The 21,272-nt window shown below is 41.3% G+C and overlaps 1 protein-coding gene across 1 annotated transcript in view; it reads left to right on the top strand.

The window, feature by feature from the left end:
• The window catches only part of MPP4 (MAGUK p55 scaffold protein 4), a 42,727-nt gene that overhangs the window by 18,041 nt on the left and 3,414 nt on the right, over positions 1 to 21,272 (top strand). Inside the window, exons 11-19 of the mRNA XM_045847562.1 lie at positions 233 to 297; positions 2,277 to 2,294; positions 5,400 to 5,438; positions 9,001 to 9,015; positions 10,273 to 10,314; positions 12,446 to 12,616; positions 13,854 to 13,934; positions 17,235 to 17,328; positions 17,705 to 17,813. Coding sequence (XP_045703518.1) covers positions 233 to 297; positions 2,277 to 2,294; positions 5,400 to 5,438; positions 9,001 to 9,015; positions 10,273 to 10,314; positions 12,446 to 12,616; positions 13,854 to 13,934; positions 17,235 to 17,328; positions 17,705 to 17,813 — 634 coding nt within the window. The remainder of the gene's footprint in view (positions 1 to 232; positions 298 to 2,276; positions 2,295 to 5,399; positions 5,439 to 9,000; positions 9,016 to 10,272; positions 10,315 to 12,445; positions 12,617 to 13,853; positions 13,935 to 17,234; positions 17,329 to 17,704; positions 17,814 to 21,272) is intronic.

Genomic DNA, 21,272 nt, shown 5'->3' with positions numbered 1-21,272 from the left:
TCACTTTCAGTCAGTGTGGCTCCAAAAATATCCCATGAAGCGGCAGCGGGGGCGGGGGGAAGCCTGTGTATTTAGAGAAGGTATTTGACCATATGTTTAGAGAAGAAATCTTTTACACTTGGGTGGAGGCCGCAGAATTTTAGGAAAATTCTAGCCTGGAATCCTGGATTTATTTCACTTGGGTTTACCTGGGTTGATTCTTTTCTCCTCATAGTGTATTTTCCCCCCTTAGGAAGCAACGAGAGTCCTGGTGGTCTCAGCCATACCAGCCTGACACCCACCTCAAATCAACCATCTGTGAGTGTGCCGCCCCCTCGAACCCAGCGTGTGCGCCCTGGGGAAACTGGCTCCCTCTCTCCCAAGGCTGGCTTTCTGCCCAAGGGAGGGTCTTTAAATGTCCCCACTGCCCCCCCCAATAACCAGACAGCCATCTGAAATCCTACCACAGACATTCATTCCTTGGACTTAGAAGAATTTTCAGCTTATGAAAATGCACATGTTCTTGTGTTTGTGACACCTTCAGGGATCACTCCAAGCGAAGTCCTCTGAGATCTCTAAGGCGAGCACACGCATGCATGCACTGGCAGGCAAGGCTGCAGAGCTGCACGCCAACCTTCATACAGGTTCTCTTTAGGGTGGTTAAAGTTTGCACTGTTCAGGAGCTCTGATTAACGGTTGTGCGTGCCTTCGATGAATAAACATGGGACTGAATAATCACCTAATGAATGTAATTTGTTTGCTAGGCAGTATCATCCAGATGCCAGGGGAGGAATGCTTAGTAAAGGGATCCACGGTGGCAAATGCTTGTGAAGGCCTTACTGCCTCACAAAGGGCGCTGCAGCTTGCAGAGCCCGGCTGGAACCCGCAGAGTAGGGCCAGTCAGAAGCGGCCCTCACACAGACCCCCGGAAAGGAGTTATCCAGCGGGATGGGGCGCCTGGAGGAGGGCAAGGGGCACAGAGAAGACAACTTGGCATTGGAGTCAGATTTGACCAGGGAAAGTCCTCACTTTATTTCTCAATTCTCTAAGCCAGAAATCATTTTTTAATCTTTTTTTTTTCCTTGAAGAGATAAAATGACAACTACGGAGACATTTTTGAAAAAAGAAAACACTCTTATAATTCCTCACATTGACTATATTTTTATTCCACCTTCCAGTTTTGAAAATATAGTTTGCATGGTTGTAGTTAACAGCTACAATACCATTTTTTATCTTTATTTTATCTTAACATATTATCAGAAACATTTTTAAGGTATAATTTTCATAGTGATATTTTGGTTGTGTCCCTGTGTTTTGAAAAAGTTTCTTTACCAAACCAGATTGAAACACTTCCTTGATTCATTTTTCTATTTCATTTCTCAAAGACGCATGGAAATGCTAATAAAGTTTCTAGTCAGCACCTGGTAACTAGTCTGTCCACTGGTTGACACTTAATTTGCTCATGTGGCCTGACTGCAATTTTTATCAGAGGTTTTGAAAAGTCCGTCCTGAAAAGAGCTTGCAGACCCTACTACTATCCTCACAGATCTCTGAGTCCAGAACACCAGGGTTGGAGCCACAGGGAGGTTTCGGATGGGGCATGATCATTTTCTAAACTATTAGATCGTTTCTTTTCCTTTTAACTGTTGTAAATGATTCTGCAATAAATATATTTTTTTTTATCTTCCTGCTCTGCTTAAGTGTTACCTTAAGAAAGAGAAATCTCAGGAGCAGTTGACTGAGTCAAAGGATTTAGACATTTTTAGAATCAAGAGTTAATGAAAAATTCCAGGACTATGTTAATTTGCAGATGGTCATTTAAAAGTTATTTACTGAAGAGTCAGTTGGGATTGTCATCCCTTTTTCTTTCCTTCCCTCCTTCCTTCTTTCTTTCCTTTCTTCCTCCTTCCCTTCCTTCTTTCCAGTGAAGACACTAGTTTCTAAAACATGCTATACTAAGCATATTAACTCAGAAGGGAGTAGAGTGCAATGTTTTATAGCTTATTGGGGTGAAAAGGAGAAGAATTTGCCAGAAACAAGTAGACCGCCATTTTTAAAAAACAAGGCTCATAAATATATTAGTTCTATAGGCTATTCACTTATTTTGTTATTAAATCTTTACTAAATTTCTACAGAATAAGTCCAGAATATTAATTACTATAATTTTGGTAATTTGCTTTTCTTATTTTAAGTAAGTTAATCTGAGAAGCTGAGCATAGACTAATATACACATTTTCTCTGTCTGTCTGTCTCTCTCACTCTCTCTTTCTTTGCTTTAATCATTTGTCTGTGTGCAGTGACATCTATGGAAGAAGGTAAGAAATAGTGTTTGGAAAAAACCCTCATCTCCAAAGTCTCCTAGAAATTTCCTATAGTTCTCATTCTGTTCAATTCAGTTCCGCTATTTATTAAGCTTTTACTGTGTACCTAGTAGTAGTATTCTAGTTACTAATACCCTAATTTATAAAAAGATGTCATTCAAAAGAACACACACACACACACAATGTAATTGTCCTAACACTGAGAGGAATGAAAGAAAAGAGAACCAATACTTACAGTGTGCAGTCCCAGAGTCTAACACAGCGCATTGCAAGAATTCAACAAAAGTCATGAAATCACTCCTCTGTTTTGTGTCAAGTGCTTTATACACATTGTTTCCAAAGTAACCCTGTAAGAAAGTATTATTATTCCTGTTTTATGGATGAAAAGATTGAGGTTCAGTGAAGGTAAGAACATTGTCAGAAGTTGCAAGTACTGCAGTCTGGGTTGGAGCTTCTGTCTGTCTGAGGGCCCTGCACCGAGGGCAGGTGGGACCTCCAGTTATTACCTCTGCCCTTCTCTGTGCTCAGACACCGAGGTGACCCATGATGTCCATCACACACACTCACAAAAGCAAGAAAGTCAGGTGCTATCTGCTTGAGGAGAGGAGAAAGAAATGAGAAAATCAGTCCCCTTGGCCGCCACCCGCATTTCATCCCTGACACTGGAAGGGGGATGGAGGAGCATGGGCAGGCATTTGGAGAGGGCCAGGCCTCTGTGGTCTTGGTAGTAAAGAGCCTGCTGTCTTAGTCTGCTCGGGCTGCCATAACAAGATATCACAGACCAGGTGGCTCAAATAGCAGACACCAGTATTTATTTTCTCACCATTCTGGAGGCCAGAAGCTCAAGATCAAGGTCTTCCTAGCAGGGTTGATTTCTGGTGATGCCTCTTTTCCTGTCTGGCAGATGGCCGCCTTCTCTCTGTGTGCTCACATGGTCTTTCCTCTGTAAATGCACAAAGAGAAAAAGAGAGAAAAAAAGAGATCTGGTGACTTCTCTTCTTTTTATTGTGTAAGACTACTAATTCTTTTGGATTAGGGCCCCAACCTTATGACCTCACTTAACCTTAATTACCCCCTTGAAAGCTGGGTCTCCAAATGAGGTTAGAATTTCAACAAATGAATTGGCAGCCGGGGGAGGGCAGGCGCACAAATGAGTCCATAACAGCAGCCCTAGCCAATAGTGTGGAACTACTGATTTTGGGAGAGTACAATCAGTGGCTATGTTAGATCACAGAGCTACCAATGTGAAAAATCAGGACTACTCGTGCTGTACGGTAGACTCACTGCTGGCCTCTGTAAAACAGGAATGACAATGGTAATTTTTGTTTGCCTTAAAAAAAAACAAACCTCTAGTTATGTCCTAGGAACCAATGAACTCATTGTTGTTATAAATTACTAATCTGGAAAATAATCTCTAAATGAATATAAGACATTGAATGACACTGTCAAAAGCCTCAGCTAGTTGCTTGTTTGTCTGTGTCCCTACCTCTATAAAATAGTATTCTTTCAGAAAATCTTTCATATTGAATATTTTATTTTAAAAGCATTAATTAATGATGTGCCTTTTTAAGGTAGTGACAAGTGCCACTTTATAATATTACACTTTATTATAGAGAGTATAATATTACTTTTAGAACATAGATAAGACATTTATTAAACCACTATTTACTGATCACTGCAGGAGTGCTGGTCACTGTCTAGGCACAGGATGTACAGTGCTGAAATAAAAAAGATATTTTTTCAGAATATATATTCAAATCACTGATTTGATATTAAAAGGTAAATTCAACTCAGTTTAATAAATAATTCATGTAATTACTATGTGTAAGACACTGTATGAAGATCAGCAAAGTATGCAAAAGTTAGACATTTCCACTTTCAAGGAGCTATACAGAAGGGTAAATAAGGCAAAGACCCAAATGGTCTATTACAAGGTAGATAGACACACAGTAGCAGAAAGCTCAAGGTTGTAGGAAGAAAATGCCATTCTGTTCATGGCAAGGTTATTCATTTTGATCAGTGTTTGAGATGGAGCTTGATGCATCACAGGCAAAAGGAACAACATAAGTATAGGTGCAGAGGAAGAACCAGCGATACCTTATCTAACAGGAGCATGAGATATGTGAGGAAGAGAAGCCCTCACAGTTGGGTTTGGGTCATGTCGTAAAGCAGTGATTTTCAATCTTTTGTATCTCATGGCACACATAAAGTAATTACTGAAATTCTGCAGCACACCAAAAAACTGATCTGACAAAAAAAGGTATAATTTTTATTAATTTACAAAAATAATAGTAATTATCTACCTTTTTTGCTCCAAAGTGGCTATTTAAAAATTCAGGTGTCTGTACTTGGATATAAGGATTTCTGGTAACAAGAATTAACCAATCAGATGCAACTTTATCATGCAGCATGATCAATAAGATGCAACTCTATTATTTGACCTATATATTTATGGTTCAAGGCAGGGCGTTCACACCTGATGCTACTGTGTTGGCTGTTGCCATCTTTTAATTGACAATCTAAGGGAGAAGAAGTCACTGCTCCTGACTAAATAGTCAGCTATCACATGTTTCAAAGATTCTTGCAGCACATGGGTTGAAAATAGCTGTTGTAAAGAGTTTTCAGTATCAGGATGAATGATTTTTAAAAGTTATGTTCTTTTATTTTCTTATACATACCCAAGATAAAGGTAAAAATAGTTAACATTTATTGAGTATTTACCAGGTACCTGAACTTTTCATGCATTATCTCACTTATTTCTACCCTATACAGTAGGTACTATTACTATCCCCATTTATAGAAAGAAAACTGAAACTTTTCATAGAGGCAAATTATAGAGGCAAATTATAATAATTTGTCCAGCATTCAAAAGCCTTCTGCTTTTCAAATTTTAAGCATTTTATATCATGTAGGTTCCCATATCATATACTTTCATTTAATACAGTGGAGTCCTTTCTATCCCTCTGAGTTAGCAATGGTTGTAAGAGTCTCATTATTATAAGGTGGTCTGTGTTTTATTGGCATAAGCCTAGAGGGACGGATTTTTGTTTGTGGTGCTAACACATTTTGAGTTCTATTTTTCTCTATGTTCTTTTATAGAGGACGACATGAGGATTGACGAGAAATGTGTGGAAGCAGGTACCGTTCTCTCTGTAGAGTTTCTCAAGCAGAGTCAGCCAAAGGGGCCACAGGCCTTCCCGCTGGAAGAACTGTGTGAAATGAATGCCCACCCTGTCCTTGTTCCGTGGTTCTGACACTTGGAAGGGAAGCGCAGCTCTGGGAATGTCTCCAGGTCCAAACCCACCTTCTGGAAATCAATATCTTGGAAACGATCACAGCAACACTTAGTAACACTCAGGTGTTACATTCAGTAACATTCAGGTGGAGCAGCTGGGAACCACCGTGCTCTTTGTGAAATACTATAAAATTATTGAGATCAAATTTTTAAAAAGCAAAATAGGTATTTTGTTACCATTTGATGCCATCTTATAGTGGATTCTAGTGTAGATAAATAGTAGGTTCCAAATTTGAGAAATATATAAAACCTTTTTATACTTCTATACTTAATTTTTTTATAAATTGGGAAAAGATTTTTTTTATACTTAGTGACAGAACTAAGATTGCCTCAAGAATCGCTTGGGTTTTGTTGGGGGACTAGTTGGAAAGCCTTTGTCTTGGTTTTATGGTGCTAAGTCAACATTCCACCCAGTAAGTCTTAAAGATCTTATTGGCTTTGTTCAACAATTCATGAATTGGTGAGCATCTCACCTAGCAGATAGAAAGGAACTCTGAGGAGTTACACTAAACAAAAGACTTTCATGAACAAAAGGGAGTGAGAACAAGGAAGTTATACTAGCAAAGAGTGGAAAAAGCAAAGATTGGTATGCATTTATGCAATCATTTATTAAAGAGTGGATTGGTCCTTTTCCCTTGGGGATGGCAGGGGTCTGTCAGCCAGGAGAGGTCAAATTATAATTAAGGTAAGTCTCAGTTTGGTGATGTGAGGCATAGTATGAGTGACTCCATTTTGGGACTATTGTCTTGTTTTTAACAATAAGCTAAACTAGTTTTTAGAAACTGAAGAACGATATGAAGCCTTTAAATAGTGGATATTTCAAAGGTTCACATATACTTCCTAGACTAACCACAGAATAATGCTGATATTAATATTTGTTTTTCCAAGTATAAGTTATGTTCTTTAAAATTTTTCAGTAATATTCTTTTCCTTTCTATAATTTCAATTTAAAACTTTTATTAAGCAATACTTTCACATATTTCAAATTCAAAAGCCACAAAACTATATTCAGTAAAAAGCTCCTCTCTTTCCCCACTGTCCCCCTCAGTTTTCTTTCTTGAGGCCATAAATGCTCTCAGGTTCTTCCACAATCCCTCCAGACGTGTTCTGTGCATATAAAAGCAGTGATGTATATATATTTTTTCTCCTCTTTTCCACCGTCATCCTCACCTTAAAAAAAATACAAATACCCTTTGATGGTACACTACAGAAACTATTCTCTTCCTGGCGTTTTTACTTAGCATTATATATCTTGGAGATGACTCCATCTCAGTACAAAAAAATCCATCTCATATTTTTTAAACAGTTTCTTGGCTAAGTAAGTATGCATTTATGCAATCATTTATTGGTAGATGCTTGACCCACGTGCAGTCTTTTTTTGTAAACAATGCTACAGTGAATAGCTTTATCAATACTTCATTTCACACATGTGAGTACGCCTTGCACGCAGCAATGCTCCGTTACAGTGTGTGCATTGGTGATGATGCTACATGGCTCAAGCTGCTCTCCATATAAAATCTAGCTTCTTTATCCTTAGTAGCTCTTTAAAACAATAATGAGTGCATTTTAACTGATGAGAAAGTTGGGTTTTATCATCTTTGTCACTTAAACAAGCCTACACACTCAAACCATTCACATACTTCTCTTTGCCACATGGCCCAGGCTTACGGAGCCCCAGTGCTCAGGCAGGGAGTATCCCTCCTACACCTGCAGGCTTCCTGGAGGTGAAGCTGTGCAACATCCTACAGTCTATGGGAGCTCCCCCGACATTCCGCCTTTCCCTCCCGTCTGAGCCTCTTTTTTACTTTATTTATTCTATTTATTTAATTATTTAATTATTTATTTATTTATTTATTTATTTATTTATTTATTTATTGAAAGCTCCTGCTGCACCCCTGCTTGACATCATGGCCCAACTTTTACCACCAGCAATCTTCTTGAAGGTTTATATATGCCATAGAGACACCACTGACTTGGCCTTGATTCAGGAAGAAAATTTAAAAGTTGGTGTGGGTGCAAAAGCATAGGGTCAGGAAATCACACTATGAAGATACAGGTTCAGGATGGCTAGTAATATAATGACACTTTGGGTTTTTGCCTCCATGGAAAAGTACAGATGAAGAAACATTTGAGTCTGGTAAGTAAAAAATGAATATTTGGTACTGTTTTAAAATGTATATAGTATTTCAGATGCTGGTGTAATTTAAACACATATTTAGGGATATGACACAATAATTGTTTAACTTCACCAACAGCTTAGTTGTGAGATGTGAATTTCACCATAACCATTAGGGCCGTTTGGGAACTCTGAGGGCATTTTCAGTTGTCAGTTGATTATGGGCACTACCGGCCTTGAACTGGTGGGGATCTGCAATGCTAGACGTCCTGCTGTCTCTGACACCATCCTGCACAATGTTCTGAATTGCCTGCTGAATGAAGCTCATTACAAATATAAGTGAGCAGTTCATTGATACACAACAGTTATGTAAGCTTTCATAAGACTAACATGAAAAGACTGGTGGTTTAGAAGACAGTTATTATAAAGAGAAACATTTGAACAGAATAAAGATATCATTTTGCAATTACTGAATAATTTATTCCACGCAGTCTGTCTACTCCACTCAGATAGTAAATAAGCTGGAAAGTGAGGTATGAAAACTGAATCAATTATTTTCTTTTTCTTTGATATGTTATTTGTTATTATTGATGACACATGGTATCATCGAGTGTCTGTCCCTCAAAATAATGGCGACATCATTCGTGAAAACAGATCCCACAGAACAGTGGGATCTTTCATTTGCTCCATTTCATCAGCCTATAACGGCTTTGGCATACTATCCCTAGTTCAATTAAGATGATTTCTCTCTTCCTCTTACCATATACAAATAAATGTCCATGTTCAGTTTTGCCTGTCCTCAAAGGGCCAGCTGGAGATGGTGCTGTGTGCATCGGCCCAGGGAAAGGTAAGGAACAAGGAGGCTCAGGCCAGAGGCCACTGCAGCGCCTACCCCCGCCCACTTCCTCCACCTCACAGGACTTCAGCCACTTCAGCCTCTGGTGGATAAGGAGAGTGGAGGCTCACATCAATTCCTTTCCTATAATTTATCTCTTCCAAGCCTCATTTTATGCCAAGCAGAGAGGAGTCTTCATGGATAAAAAGGTTTCAGGGAGAGTCCAGATAAGCAACTTGCAGAATAGGTCACTGTCCCCAGAACAGCAGTCAGGGCAAGTGAGTTTCTGGGGCCCCCACCGTGTGCTGTTCTGCAAAGACTCACGCAAATTACCACTTTCTCCAAGGGGCACACAAATGCCTAACTTGTCATTTGTCTTTATTTGATGGCTGCCTTGATCTTCCCAAAGGCTTAACTTTTTCATGTCTTTTTTTACACTTATCCAAATATCCAGAGGAACTTTCAGAAGGTAATTGTTTTTATTTGCTGGGCAAGTCAAATAAAGCTATGCTTAAGGTCTTTCAAGAGCCTCAAAGTGAATACTTGACATAATAAATTTTAAGACACATGATGTTTTCAGGGTGAAATTAGTGAGGAAATATTCAATTTCATTGAAAATATTTTTAAATAAACAATGAAAGAAATTCAGCTTGATGAATATATCCCTAAGTAAACATTTCCTTTTAAACTTACTGACATATTTCAATTAGAAAACTGTGCTTACTTTACCAGAGATGAAATTGATAAGGTGTTTTCCTTATATCCAATGTTTTAAAATGTGTGTTTTTAAAAAACAAAAACAAAGGTTAAGAAAAAAGATTGTATGTGTCAGTTCATTCTATGAACAAGTGCTCTTTATGTAATTTTTCTTTTTTTTATTTTAATCATTGTTCAAGTACAATTTTCTCCCTTTTACTCCCATTCCAGCCCACCCACCCAACCCTCCCCACTTCCGAAATTTACTCCCATTCCAGCCCACCCACCCAACCCTCCCCACTCTGAAATTTTTCAATGATCAGGACAAAGTTGTATAAGTGAAGAGAAATATATATTAGTAAAAAGTAATTTGGAAATGATATTTCTATAATTTTTTCCTAGAGTTTATGACAATTTTTCTGAGCCCCCAGTGAAAGCAGAGACAGGAGTTTCAAAGCCAGTGGCACAGTTTTCCTCACTCCTTATCTCACACATTCTTGGACAGTATGAAATAATTGGCAGCTGTAGAACAAATACTGATTATACAGAAGGAACTATTTTATACGGGAGAAAATAAAAACCCATCTCTAATAAAGAAGATAATTATAGGGCCCACAGAAATCAATATCTACAAGTTACAGCCAAAGCCAGTTTATCTGTTCTTTTTTTAAATCGGTTTACTCTGGGCATGTTTTAGAATGTGTACCCAATTTTTAAGTTTTTACCGTGATTCAATCTTTCTTATAACCTTACATAAGCCTAAAATAGGTTTTTGTTTCTAACCATGCTAGACAGAATATATTCAGTGTAATGTTACAATTCTGAAGAGTGTCTCCGTACAGTCTGGCACCCGTGATAGGGTGGAAAGTGCTTAGGATGTTCCTCAACAAGCCACTCAGGGCTAACACAGCTGTGCTGCCATCTACTGGAATAGTGTCACTGAGATTTGGAGATAATTTCACGCATCTGTTCTAAGTAAACTTCTCTTCCTCCTCCACCTATTCTGCTCCTGCCATTCTCTGTGTTCCAGACAAGGAGGAATTTGTTGGTTACGGTCAGAAATTCTTTATCGGTAGGTACAGATTAATAAGAGGTGGGTCTTTGTCATTTCCTAAGTTATAGTCATACTAACCTGACATTCTTCTGAAAGCTTGTTTTGCTGATGGACACTTCCAAACTTGTTCCTTGTTCTGGTTTCCCTCTATCTTTTTGCAAAGAGAAGGGCTCCCTTCTCCTTGTGATGTGTTGATCATTTCTTGTTATTCATCTGGTTTCCACAAGATATTTCTTAATTATTTATCAAATATAAATCTTTTGTTTTCTTTCAGACAGTTATATAACATGTGAATCTTACTCTAAAGAGACTAGTTCTCTGACCACTAAACTTAGTTTCTAGAGCCACCTTTTCATAATCTGCCAGCTGGGTAGAGCTTTCTGAAGGACTAGGCACCACTCGTTTAAACCTGCACTGGGCTTCCTCCTCCAGTGGGAGAGGGGCCAGGCTGCAGGGTCTGCCTAGTGTGATGCTGGTTTCCAGGCTTGGTGCTCCTTGGAATCATTGGGGGAGTTTAGAAACGAGACACGGGGCCACCTTTCTGCATCCATTCCAGAATAGTTCATCGCCAAGCCATTGGGTAGGCCGAACAGGATAGGTATCTGCACAAAGGTGGGGAAGAAGCAGGCTGGGATGAGGCATCGGAGCCTGAGCAGGGTGAGGAGGGCTCCTACACAGGGACGATGCAGCCTGGTGCAGGTTGTCAGGGACAGAGTACAGGGAGGAGGCAGCTGCTGTCACACTCCCTGACACCCCACAGCCTCTGCAAAGATGCCCCCCACCCACCACCCCCCAGCTTGGGCTCTGACACTTTCTGCCAGACTGCTGACACAGTCTGTCCCCCGACCCTCTGCACAGGTGCTCTTTGTTGATACAATGAGTCAATATATTGAGGGTAATAAATGCCAGTTTTCTTTGTTAGAGAAAGAGTTACACATATTGAAGGAGGGGGTGGGCATGCCAAAACGAAACCCGTAGTGTTGAATTGGCATTGCAGGTACTGGTGTGAACTCATGGTTTTAACATTATAGATAAAAATGTAGGGGTGTGTGTGTGTGTGTGTGTGTGTGTGTGAGTGATACATACATATAGTCCCTAGCTCTAACTACTGAGAGGACCTAAGAACAGCTTTGGAACTACCAGAAAGCCCTGTGGCTGGGTGGGCAGATTAAGCAGGATTCTGGGAGTTTGGAAATCACAACTAAAATGTCCAGCTCTGCCACTGAACACACAGTTGTGAGCAACCACTGAGCCTGTCTCTGTCTGAGTGTTCCCACCTCCAGGATGTGAGTAATAAGCCTGCTCCACTGTTTCCACCCTGGCCCGAGCCACTAGCCCCCCTTGTCTGGGAGTAGCCCCCTAACTGCTGTCCCTGAGTCTACACCTACTGTGCCTACCATTTACATCCCCGCTTCAGCAACCAGAGGAAACATAAATCAAATCATGCCACACCCATCTCTTGACCATCCAGTGACTTCCCGTCCCACTTCGACCTCAACCTAACACTGGACCAAGGCCCTCTGTGGCTTCCCCAGCTTCCTCCCCAAACCACTTCCTACCACCGGCCAGACTGCTCACTGCCCACAGCTACACAGGCCTCCATGCTGCACCTTCCTCAAGTGGTTCAAGTGCACTCCTTGCTCTGCACCTTTGCAGTTGCTGTTCCCTCAGCCCAGACTGCTCTTCCCCCGATGCCTCCTCAGCTGGCTCCACTACTTCAACCAGACACCTGCTCAATGTCAGCTTTTCAGACACTTAACTGACCCACCTACCTGAAGAAGCACCTCGTCAACTCTCTAACCACCAATCCTTCTTCTAAGCACTTATTTTTGTTTTTGATATTGGTCTCTCCTCCACCATAAAGTGTAAATCGCATGAGGAAACGGGCTTGGTTTAGTTGACCATTGTATGACTAGCACCCAGTACAACACCTGGCACATAGTGGGCCCTGGGTGCCAATTAGAGGTAACGTGTGGGGCGTTTTGTTATTTTTCCTTTCTATTGCTTCCTTTCTTCTAGTTTTAGACAGATGTAACTGTGTTAATAAACACTTTGGAATCTCAGTCGCTGTGCGCTCCTTCAGGTTTGAAGCTGGAAAGGGTATCTCCCACCCTGCATCTAATGTTCTGTGCACTTCCGCCCTCCCCAGCGGGTTTCCGCCGCAGCCTGCGCCTCTGCCGCCGGAAGTCCCACCTCAGCCAGCTGCGCGCAGGTGTGTGCTGTGCCAGCAGCTGCAGCAGCGCACTGGGCGCCCCTTACGAGGAGGTGGTGAGGTACCAGCGGCGCCCTTCAGACAGCCACCGCCTCATCGTGCTCGTGGGTAGGTCCAGGCAGGCCTCCCCCCATCCACAGTGAAGTTTTCCTTCTTGATTCACTGGTCTTGTGTTGGGTGTAGTGGTAAAAGTGGAACTCTTTGTGGATAGCCATGTAAACACCTTAAAAAGTATTCTGTTATGTGTGCGTTTATAAACAAAACATTATTGCATCATGCTTTTATTGTCTACAATTAAATGTGACATGCCATAGTGTATTTGAATTTGCATAACAAGTTGTGTTGTGATGAGGTTGTAGCTGATGGTTTTGTTTGGTTTTGTGTTTATGCCTGTTTAGAACTTGTTCTATAAGCATAGATGAGTGTTCTCCCAGACTGGACCATTAGTCTGTATAAGACAACAAGTTGTTAAGATCTAGTTTTCTAAGATATTTGTAAGCACTTCCTTTAGAAAAATGTCAAAAAAGTCCTGGACTGTAGCACTGGTGCTAAAGAACAAGGCAAATACAGTGCTGGATGACCTGCTTTTGCGACCAAGATCTCCCCAAAGCTGGTTCCTGCAGCAGCAATAACTTCCACCTTACTGCCATCTTCTCTGCGTGTTCCAGCTGTGAGCAAGGCAGGTCTGCATGGAGCAAACAACATGGCTGACGGCCAGGACCAGCTACAGAGTTTGCAGGGCACAGTGCAAAATGAAAATGCAAGGGCCCCTTATTCAAAAATTATTAAGAATTGCAATGTGGCAAAAGAAGAGCATTTCACCAAGTGCAGTATCCTAAGTGTGGGCCTTGTGAAACTGCATGGGGCTTGCACGCATGAAGTCAGCCCTGTCTCCAGTGGCACAGGTGGTGCTGACTCACCTGTCAGGAAATGTGCCCCTGACTTCTGTAAATCACGGGACCTGCCACTGTGGAGTCTGATTTCTGGGATGTGACATGATAGAGACTTCATTTAGAGAGGAGAGGCAGGTTGTCTCAGATGACCTGAAACGAGGCCAGAGAATTCACGCAGGGTCCAACATTAGATGAAGTTTGTTGGGGTGACAGGTTCTGGCAACTCCCCATCTCATTTCTGAATGTTGAAAAAGTGTGGGTTCTTCCACAGGTCACCAGGAAAGTTCCCAGATGTCTTCTGGGGTCATTCCAATTCGCAAGGTGGAAATCTATGTAATTTCCCTAAGAACATTTGCTCTCAAGTGTCTTTAGTAGAAGGACTGAAATTATTTCATCACATAACTACACTTATCCACATCTAATGATTTCTGTATGTGGCTGTTTGTATTTAGGGCCTTCTGGTGTTGGAGTGAATGAACTGAGGAGACAACTTATTGAACTTAATCCTAACCATTTTCAAAGTGCTGTGCCGCGTATGTTTCATTTTTCTTTCATCCCAATTCACATTTTGGTAAAATTTTCTTTGTGTCTACAGGTACACTGAGCTCACTTACTTATGCCATATTGTCTTTGTCATGAAAACATAAGACATGGGGTAGATCTTAAAATTTCCAACTATATGCATTTTAATAGAGGGAAATGATTTACTAGCGAAGCTATCAAAGGGCGATTTTGCTTTTTTTTTTTGCCATTTCTTAACAATCATATAAATGACCTTTCAAAAACACTAAAATTTAGCAATAATAGCTAACATTTATTCAGTACTTACTCTCTTCCTGGCACTGCTCTTGACTCTTGTTTTTTTTTTTAATTAAAATTATAATATATGCACATATAATGTATAAATTTATAAGTATGATTCTACCATACCTGGTGGGAAGAGCTTGTGGGTGCTTCCCCTTTGCCTCAAGGCAAGACAGAGGAATTTAGGGAAACCACTTAAAGAGCTTAATATGTGTTTCCTGCAATTTAGGTGTTGAACTATACCTAAAAAATTCTAAAGGAGGAGAGCTTAGAGGAAGTGACCAATGGCTGTAGTTTGGGAAGTAGCTGCCCTTTCAGAGGCTGTCACAGCAAAAGTGTTGTGATGTTTCCCAAGGACTAGATCCAGGTGGATAACGTGGGAGAAAGTCACCTTGAGGCTGTCTTGGTTTCTGCCCAAGAGGAAGCCTCAGCAGAAAGAGGCCAAAAGCAGACCCTCAGATACTTCAGGGTGTGGAAGAAATCACAAAAGACTAGCTGGAATAGAGATGGATCTGAGATACTCAGCAGTGGGGGTATGGTGATGGCAGGGTTTGCAAAATTGCTCAAACATCCCGGGGGAGAGGAAGAGCCAGATCTTTCTGGTAATGCAGAGTAAACATCTGCCAAGTCTAAAGGAGCCAATGGCAGCCAGCATCTGTTAAGTAACAATTTTCCGGCCCTGCTTTCTCTACCCTCTCTCTGCACTCCAGCCTTGGGGAGTTATAAAACCAGGGGAAGAGCAGTAGGAATGCCATGAAATGGGAAAGAAGTGAATGTTACTTGCTTCTCTGACTTCAGGCTCTCTAATTACAGCAAGTCTGAGCAAGATGTGGGGAGGAGAAACCTAAAATACAAATGAAGTTTGTAATTTTAATTGTTACGTGGGGATGGACTTTAATTATTAAACTGAGATGGAGTTTTGTTATATGACTGATGGACTTTTTTTATTTTTTAGCCTAAGAGTGATCAGCAGAGTCATGGGAATGGTTCGGTTTTTATCGAGGGCCAGGGGAAGGTCTTGCTGCTCAAAAGGGCAGTGACAGACAAAGAAGGAAAACATTGCTTTATGATCACATCCCATAGGTTGTGCTTTCCAAGTACTGTTTGCATGGGCATTAATCTCAAAAACAAACACTACAAAAACAAAACAAAACAAAGCAAAAATCCCTGATTATATGTATTTTAATAGAGGGAAATGATTTACTAATGAGGCTATCAAAGGGCAATTTTATCCTTTTTTTTTCCCATTTCTTAACAATCATATAAATGGCATTTCAATTTCAAACACTAAAATTTAGCAATAGCTAACATTCATTCAGTACTGATGGGTGTGGCTCAGTTGGTTGGGCGTTGTCTGGCAAAGCGGAAGGTCATGGGCTCAATTCCCTGTCAGGGCCCATGCCTAGGTTGTGGGTTCAGCCCCAGGTTGTGGGTTCAGACCCCATTTAGGGTGCATATGAGAGGCAACTGATTGATGTGTCTCTCTCTGTCTCCCTGCCTTCCCCTCTCTCTAAAAATCAATAAATCTTTAAAAAAGCTACCAAAAAGTCACTGTATTTTGATAATCTGGATGAAAATAAGATGCTCACAGAACATTATAAGGAGTATGGATTGTCATCATTCAAAGTGAGAAACTGTTGATCATATTTTGCTTTTTAAATTGATTGGTTTTAAGTTTAAAATGAATACCTCAGGTTATGTAAACACCAATTCACCGACTTCAATATACCTTATAAAATGCACTCCAGTGGGAGCCAAGGAGAAGGGATCATCATGGGTTTATATTAACATAATTTACTATCACTGAGAATGACAGTGTTTTACTAGAATTTTGTTTTAGTACAAAACTATGGGACAAGTGGCATAATTGTAGCAACTCTAAGACTCTGAAGAAAGGTGTGAATAAAGAAAAAACAAAAATGACCCCCAGATGACATTTGCTTTTTGAGCCTTTTGGATGTCCTTAACTCCTTTTATCATTTAGAACCTTTTTAAAGCTCCTACTATAGATCAGGTGTTGACCTTTTTTATCCTTAAACTTTGTCAAATGCAAATACACAAATACTTTATGAATAACGATAATTTGTTGTAATGCCGATTAAAAGACCAGCTTTGCAGCCTGTATAGGACACAGAGTTGGAACTGTGCCTTATTTATCTTTGTGTTGTGAGAACCTGGCATGGTGGCTGAAACATAGACACTCAGTCAGTATGTGTTAGTTGACTAAATGGATGAGCAGACAATGAAGCCCTTTTAGGGATTTGGTGAACTCCTATATTCTATACCAGGTGCTACTTAAGTTGAAGACTATAATCAAAGTGGTCATATTAACAAATTAAACTAAATTCAGACTCCACCGAGCTTTCCCTTCTAGAGATCCCTAAAACTAATCTCCATCTTCACTTCATTTTAGTGCATGTAGGCAAGACTGCAGATTGTCATTCTCTTTCTCCATTTCAAATCTGAGACAATCTGTGTTAGCAGAAAAGATTAGTGTAGGGAGAGTCAGAACACTGAGGTTCTTGTTTTTGACTTTGCTTTTTATTAGTCAACATATGTGAGCAAGTAAGTTGCTCTCTAAAATCTTCAGTTAACTATGGTAATAACACTTCACCTCACTAGGAGAGATGAAATGAGGTCTTATGAAATGCACTATCTAAAGCTAAGATATTGCTGGTATTGCAGCCTGGGAGCCTTTAGGTGTCTTAGGGTTCACACATAATTAACTTAACTCAGAGCGACTGCTCCTGTTCCCTTAGGGCCTCCCTATCCTGGCTTAATACCTAATGCAAACTTGTCCACACCATGATCATTACATAAAGGTTTACAGGTTAAATAATTTTTATATGAGAACTACTTTCTTATCACCAATTCAAACTCCTTTTTGGTTCTAGTATTTTATTTATCTACCTGCATATATATTCATTCATTTATCTTGATTGACCTTTTTTATCCAAATGCATATTGGTAATGAATCAAAACATTTTGAAGACTCTAAAATCTTTTGGAAAAATTCACTTTTTTGACAGATACTACTCGTTCCAAAAAGAGTTATGAAATGGATGGACGTGAGTATCACTATGTGTCCAAGGAAACATTTGAAAGCCTCATGTACAGTCACAGGTAAGTTAGGCATTCAGAATCTGATTCTCCCCTCCAGTTGTTTTACAGTTTATGCACTGCCCAAAGCTTCTAAGGTTACTTATCTTTGTTTCTGAAGAAATAACCAAGGAAATGTAAATAGATACAGTAGTATACCAGTCCCTGGGTTCCGAGAGGGCACAGAAGCGAAGTGCAAATTTTAGAGAATTGGGAGAAGTCATCATGATAGTCCTAGATCTCTGAATATTTTTTTTCTCCTGTCAAATATCTGCTAACTGTTTTCATGTTGGCAAAGTCCGATATTTCATTTTATTCTGTTGGAGTTTATCTTCATGCTCCTACTAATAATACTGTGATTGTAGAGACAGTTCTTGTTTTCTCTGTCCCACCCTTGCAGGATGCTCGAGTACGGTGAGTACAAAGGCCACTTCTACGGCACCAGTGTGGATGCCGTTCGCGCTGTCCTCGAGGAAGGGAAGATCTGTGTCATGGACTTAGAGCCTCAGGTGGGTCTGTAGTAGACTGTTTTCCATCTTCCCAAAGGAACGAATGTATGCCATCCATTTTGTGCACATTCTACAGGCTTTATTCTGTTGCTGTAATCCTTTTAAGGATAAGACCACTTCCCATGTCTAAAGGCCAGGATATTATGTAACGGATCAATTGCCAATAGCTTATCTTTATTTGGGGAAGAAATTTAGTTTCTCAGGCACAATAACAGAACTGAGCAGCTGGCCATAAAGAAAACTTAGAATCTTGCTTTGACCTTGATCACAAAAGCATCAAGGTAACTTCTTCTGGAGAGAGTAAGATGTTGCTTTCCACAAGGAGGTGAGGTTCCCATATTGCTGTATCTATAGCTACCTCTCCAAGATTGTATGGGAAATGGAGCAGGAGTGAGCAAATTAAGGTAACATAAAGAACGTACAATGTTGGTGGCGGGCTGTGAGAGCTTGGGCCCTGGACCTCGGCGGCCTCGTGGGCCCTGAGGAAGAGCTGTTTCCCTCCTCTGTGCAGATTCGGTCCTCCCAGGAAATCTGGCCATGACTGGATAGGACCCCCACATAAATATTTAAACCTCCATCCCACTCATTTTCATACCCATGAAGATGAACCACCACCACTACAAAAGCTCAGAGAATTAAGACAAGAAACACAAGAATGAAACCAATCAAGTTCTGGGCAAACCAGAATTTGACTTTCTGTAAGAAAAAGAAGGATTATTCACTCAAGACTAAAAGCTAAAGGCCTGTAACTGAGAGCTGGATGAGGTAAAAAAGCAACATTGAATGCAGAAGAAATTATTGACTTTTACAAGGAATTTTTAAGTGAAAATTTTCAGAAGAATGTTTATTATAATAGAGACTGGCACAATATGATTTTGCCATCACCTTCTTCATGGGAAGAGTGGTGAGGATTTGGAACAAGGTAAAATTGAAACAAAGCGACCAGCAGATAGGAGCCTGCATGGACCCACCCACCGCTCTCGAATGCTTCTGAGAGAAGTGGCTGATTCTAAGGGCACATTTCATGAGGGATCTAAAAGTCTGTAAGTGATCCAAGTCCTACCCCTCCTTCCTGGGGCCCCTTAACCTATGTCCTTGTAGCACCCTAGGGCAGGGAGAATGTGGGTCCCGGTGTACCAGGGGCCACGCGGCTCTGTCCTAGCTGTGGATTCCCAGCTAGCGCTGGTTCACAGAAGTGATACAAAAAAACCCAAGCACTGTGTGCCTGTTTTGTTGTGGTTTTGAATTATACTAGTTTGAAATAGAATATGAAAATATGAGTAAAACTTCATCTGAAAAGTTGACTCCTCGGACGGAAATGATTTGGAAGCTGCTGCGGTGTCTCCAGTCCTCAGTAATCATACGCCAGAAAAACAGCTGCCCTGGGCCACCCTGGGGACAGACTTGGAAGCAGGAGCAGCTCCTCTGTAGAGACCAGGTGACAGCAGAGGCACTTCAGAGAGCTTTCCTCTGTTTCTGCCAGCGAGGTCGTAGAGCCTCTGTTTCCAAATAGTGTGCACTGGACTATGTTCCTCTGTTTAAATTCTTTTAAAATCAGCATGGTTTGATAAGCTTGTATGGTTATGAAATGATGAGGTTCTTTGAACTGCATCCTGGAGCCATGTGGCGTGGCAGGCCGCGGCCTGCAGGAGGGGACATACTCCTCAGCAGCCTAACCAAAAGCCCCCTGGCGAGCCGTGTTTACTCCAAAATGAGACATTAGAGTTGGAAGACTGGATTTTTTTTTTTTTTTACGGCTTATAAGCTGCCACCGATTATGATTTCCTGAGAAATTCGGAGGGAGCTCGTCATCCCCCATGAGCCCCTCAAGGGCTGTGCAGATGAATGAGGGTGAGCGTGAGCACCTTGTCTGCGAGTGTCCGTGCGCCGACTTGGTCAGGTGCAGTCTTTCCTGGAGACGCTGCTCTACTTGGGGCGGGCTTGCTCCCTGGTCTGTTAAGCCCGCGGGGGGGTGGGGAGTCCACGCACCAGACAACGTGAAACACGATTTCACGGAAATGACCCTGTATCATTCGCTCCACTACTGTTGCTAACCGCAGATTCTCAGCCTGTCACCAGCGTGTGTGACACTGTGTGCATCTGCAGAGAAACGAAGGGAAGAGTGATAACCAGCAGGGTTAGGGGGCCAGATTGGCATTCCGTGTGGGCGAGCCCAGAGGGCAGGAGCTGTTTCCTAGCTTTCAATCCCTCCTCTCATCCACTCAAATTCACCGACTGACTTCAAGATCCTCGTCTTCTCTCTGAGTAAAGGGACGCTGGAATAAACAGCAACTTCCACTGACTGGCATCCATTCTAATTCTTTTTGCACATCAATTCTTCAGAGACCTTGGCAGTGACTTTTCATAGTAACAGCAAAAGACAAGTGGCTCGCCCTTGGAAAGGAAATTTGTTTTTGGAAGGTGAACTCCAGCGTGGGCGGTAAAGGTGTGCGCGGGCGCACTCCCCGCGACCTTACAGACCGTTGAAGAAACGTTAGACTGTTTCACTGCACTGCCTTGGTGGTGGAGGGAGGAGCTGGAAAGGGTGATGTGTTTGTAAACTCTGGAAAGACTGAGCAGCCGCAGGAGTTGTGCTGTGCATAGGCTTTGCAAACGCAGGGGTGTGCAGAAGCACACTTAGCGCTGTGGGGATTATGTTGTCTGGGGTGTTCGCCTGGCACCCAGGTAGCTTGTTGGTCAAAACCTTGAGCAGATGGATCCTTCCACTGGAGGCTTGGAGCCCACAACCTGGAATTACACCATACAGAAGAGTCTGCCAACCATAGCCTCCAGTAGCTATGGTTTAAAACACTGGTATTAGGATGTTCACAGAACTGATTGAATTCAGTAGCAAAATGAAGGAAGAAATGAAATATATAAGGACCAACAGTGAAGAGAAGGAAACCAGGACTCAAATCAATGATTTGGAACAAATAAACACTCAACTGAAACAGAATGAAGAAACAAGAATTCAAAAAAATGAGGAGAGGCTTAGGAACCTCTGGGACAACGTTAAATGTTCCAATATGCAAATCATAGGGGTGCCAGAAGCAGAACAAGAACAAGAAGTTGAAAACTTATTTGAATAAATAGTGAAGGAAAACCTCCCCAGTCTGGGGAAGGAAATAGACTTCCAGGAAGTCCAGGAAGCCCAGAAAGTCCCTAAGAAATTGGAACCAAAGAGGAACACCCAAGGCACATCATCATTAAGTTACCCAAGATTAAAGATGAGGAGAGAATCTTAAAAGCAGCAAAAGGAGACAGTTACTCCTCCTACAAAGGAGTTCCCATTAGACTATCAGCTGATTTATCAAAAGAAATCTTACCGGCAAGAAGGGGCTGGAAAGAAGAACTTATATGTATGATCCATGGACATGAACTAAAGCGGGGAATACTGGGGGGTTGGAGAGTGCAGGTCAGAGGAAGGATAAAGGGGGGAAAATTGGGAAAATGGTAATA

Source organism: Phyllostomus hastatus, unplaced genomic scaffold (genome assembly GCF_019186645.2).
Source record: "Phyllostomus hastatus isolate PE091 unplaced genomic scaffold, TTU_PhHast_1.1 phas_contig_57, whole genome shotgun sequence".
Lineage (NCBI taxonomy): Eukaryota > Metazoa > Chordata > Mammalia > Chiroptera > Phyllostomidae > Phyllostomus > Phyllostomus hastatus.
Note: the sequence above shows the minus strand (reverse complement) of the source record. Positions and strands in the feature narration are given on the sequence as shown.